Here is a 3,088-nt window from a genome sequence, read left to right on the forward strand (position 1 = left end):
CTTTCTCTCTCCTTACTTCCTCCACATTCTCCCACTCTCCTCTACCCTCCTCCACCTTCTCCCACTATCCTCCCTCTTCTACCTTCTTCCCCCTCCTCTATCCTCCTCTCTCCCCTATCTCCCCACTCCTCGTCCTCCTCCACCACAATTCTTCCCTCCTCCTCCTCCTCCCTCCCTCTTCCACCGCTTTCTCCCCTCCTCTACCTCTCCATCTTCTCCCACCATCCTCTACCTTCTCCCTCTATTCTACCTTCTCCCACCATCCTCGACCTCCTCCCTCTTCTACCTTCTCCCCCTCCACTACCTCCTCTCTCACCTATCTCCCAAACTCGCCCTCCCCTCCACCACATTCTCCCCCTCTACCTCTCCCCCAGCACCTTGTACCCCTTCTCCACACTTTCTCCCCCTCCTCTCCTCCTCCGTCTTCTCCCACCATCTTCTACCTACTCCCTCTTCTACCTTCTCCTCTCCTCTACCTCCTCCACCTTCTCCTCCATCCTCGACCTCCTTCCCTATTCACCTTCTCCCCTCCACTACCTCCTCTGCCCCCTATCTCCCAAACTCCCCCTCCCCTCCACCACAATCTCCCCCTCTACCTCCTCCCTCCTCCCCACCCACCTTCTACCCTCCTCCTCGACCACTTCTTACCCTTCTCCTCGACCACCTACCCTCCTCCTCGACCTCCTTCCTGTACCCTTTCTACCTCCTTCCTGTCCCTTTTTCTACTCCTTCCCTTCTCCCCTCCTCCTCCCCCACTACCTTCTCCCTCGTCCTCTACCCTTCTCTCCTTCCTCTAGACCAATAAATTTGTGCCCTAAACATTTTTATATTCTGAGTTATGTTAGGATAAATAACATCAGATATAAAAATTTGTAGGCGCACAATTTATTGGTCTATCCTTCCACCTGTACGGTGTACCACCTTTGTCCCCTCTTCATATACTCACCTCGTCTTCTTTCTCTATTTCGATCCACGGATCGAATGATTCGATCGTGAATGTTATATGCTGATAAAATCAACCATAAAACAAAAAATCGAATTATGAAACAAAATACAGGCATGCCGCATAGGCTCCTGCGCGCATACGTCAGACGTCCACTGATCTCTATAATATAATCGTTATAGAGATATAGATTATATATATATAGATTATAGATATAGATTATATATATATAGATTATAGATATAGATATAGATTACATTATAGAGATCAGTGCAGACGACAGAGATGCATAGATCTGAGAGATGTGTGCGAAGTGCGAACCTGACGCAAATATGGCACCCCTGACCGGTCCTACTAAACAGCGAAATGTGCTACTAAACAGCGAAATGTGCAGGAATGTGCGCGGAAATGTGCAAGAATGTGCAGGAATGTGCGCCGAATTTGCTGCAAGAATGTGCGCGAAATGTGCAGGAATGTGCCAAGAATGTGGCGCAATGTGCATCAATAACTGCCGCAATATATCAAAATGTGTTAAAAAATGTGCTACTAACAGCAAAATGTGCGCTAATAAACAGCCGAACATGTGCTACTAAAAGGGGAATGTGCCTACTAAACAGCGGAATGTGCGCGGGAATGGGGTAAGTATTGTAGGCCGCAATGTGCATCAAATACACTGCCGCAATGTAGTCAAAATGTGTAAAAAATGTTAATACTAAACAGCGAATGTGCTGCTAACACAGCGAAATGTGTTACCGAATGTGGCGTGCCAATTGCAATCAATACCACTGCCGCAATGTACAAAATGTGTGTAAACAAAAATGATTAATACTAAAAACAGACGGCAATGTGTATCTCTAGCACATTTCGCTGTTTAGTAGCACATTTCGCTGTTTAGTAGGACCCTCCCTGAACATATGCCTCCGGGTTCGCTGATCATTGAAATATTTTTTATGTGAAGTTTGAAGTCTCTATACTGTATTTGAAATGCTATGCAATAAATAAAACATTAAATTATGTTATTATTGGTACATTTTCACTATTCATTTTGTTCAGTTTTTTAAAATGTTCAGAATATTTACGTAGCCAATGTCGATTCGGCTAGTTCCGTTAAAAGTCGTAAATAATTAAGATCGGAATTATTGCCTTTTGGCATACCCAAAGAGAAATGTTGGTGTCAAGTGTTTATGTTTCTAAACAAATGCTTGTCTATATTGTGTCTTAAGTTTGAGCTCAGGTGCCTTCAATAAGTACAAAGCCTGTGTATTCAATAGAGCCAGTTAATTTCGGTAATAAAATGTTTAGGTTCTTTAGTAGACGATCAAGAGATCGACAGAAACCGCGATCAAGTTCGTCACACTCGACAAGTAAATCGAAGCATTTGTTGGTGTGCAAAGTAGTACTGCTGGATGACACTGATATGACTGTCGAGCTTCCAGTAAGTTTCATATTGACTTTTATTGTGTTTCCCTATCGGTTTCCATCATACAAATATGTATAGCATTGTGTGGGGGAGACGAAGGGGTGCACGGTCTGTCAGAGCTGTTCATGCGATGATACGTAGTCCGCTAGTCGTAGGGCCTAATAACCATAATCTGTTTCACATTAATCGTAATCCTAACCACAGGCACATGCACTTGGAACGTCTCAATAAAAAAAGGTAAATAAACACGAAATGTATTTACTACCAAAGTCTTAATGTTTCTCTACTCTATTTCGCCTATAATCACCTGTAAATGGCGCTCATAGTGACATAGGGTCTATGTCCCCCAGGGTACTGCCGGAACGTACCCTGGGTACGGTCCGGTATACCGGAACGTACCCTGGTCACTATCTGATAGGGTTAGGAGTAGGCGTAAGCGACTCCCTAGACTCGTTAGTGGAGTTGGCGAGGAAGGGTTTGGCATATTAGATAGTACCAGGGTACGTTCCGGTATACCGGATCGTACCCAGGGTACGTTCCGGCAGTACCCCGGGGGACATAGACCCTCTCAGCGTAAATGGCGGCCAAATGCTCATCTGCAACACACAAGTACACCGCACGCTAGCTGCTGCACACTGACACATAAATATATAGCAGGTAGGAAAGCGTGCTGCCAAAATTCGCTCGACGCTCGCTTGATTTTACACGAATACAACACAAACATT

At 44.9% G+C, this 3,088-nt stretch overlaps 1 protein-coding gene across 2 annotated transcripts in view; it reads left to right on the forward strand.

Annotated features, from left to right (window-relative positions):
- The first annotated feature begins 2,089 nt into the window (after positions 1-2,089).
- Positions 2,090-3,088, forward strand: part of LOC106811932 (band 4.1-like protein 5) — an 18,307-nt gene continuing 17,308 nt past the window's right edge. Inside the window, exon 1 of one of the 2 annotated variants that reach the window (XM_014815672.1) lies at positions 2,090-2,378. In XM_014815672.1, coding sequence (XP_014671158.1) covers positions 2,238-2,378 — 141 coding nt within the window. In that variant the 5' untranslated portion in view covers positions 2,090-2,237. Of the gene's footprint in view, positions 2,383-3,088 lie in introns of both variants that reach the window. The other variant, XM_014815674.1, reaches the window with a different exon arrangement.

This window comes from Priapulus caudatus, unplaced genomic scaffold (assembly GCF_000485595.1).
Source record: "Priapulus caudatus unplaced genomic scaffold, Priapulus_caudatus-5.0.1 Scaffold592, whole genome shotgun sequence".
Classification (NCBI taxonomy): domain Eukaryota; kingdom Metazoa; phylum Priapulida; class Priapulimorpha; order Priapulimorphida; family Priapulidae; genus Priapulus; species Priapulus caudatus.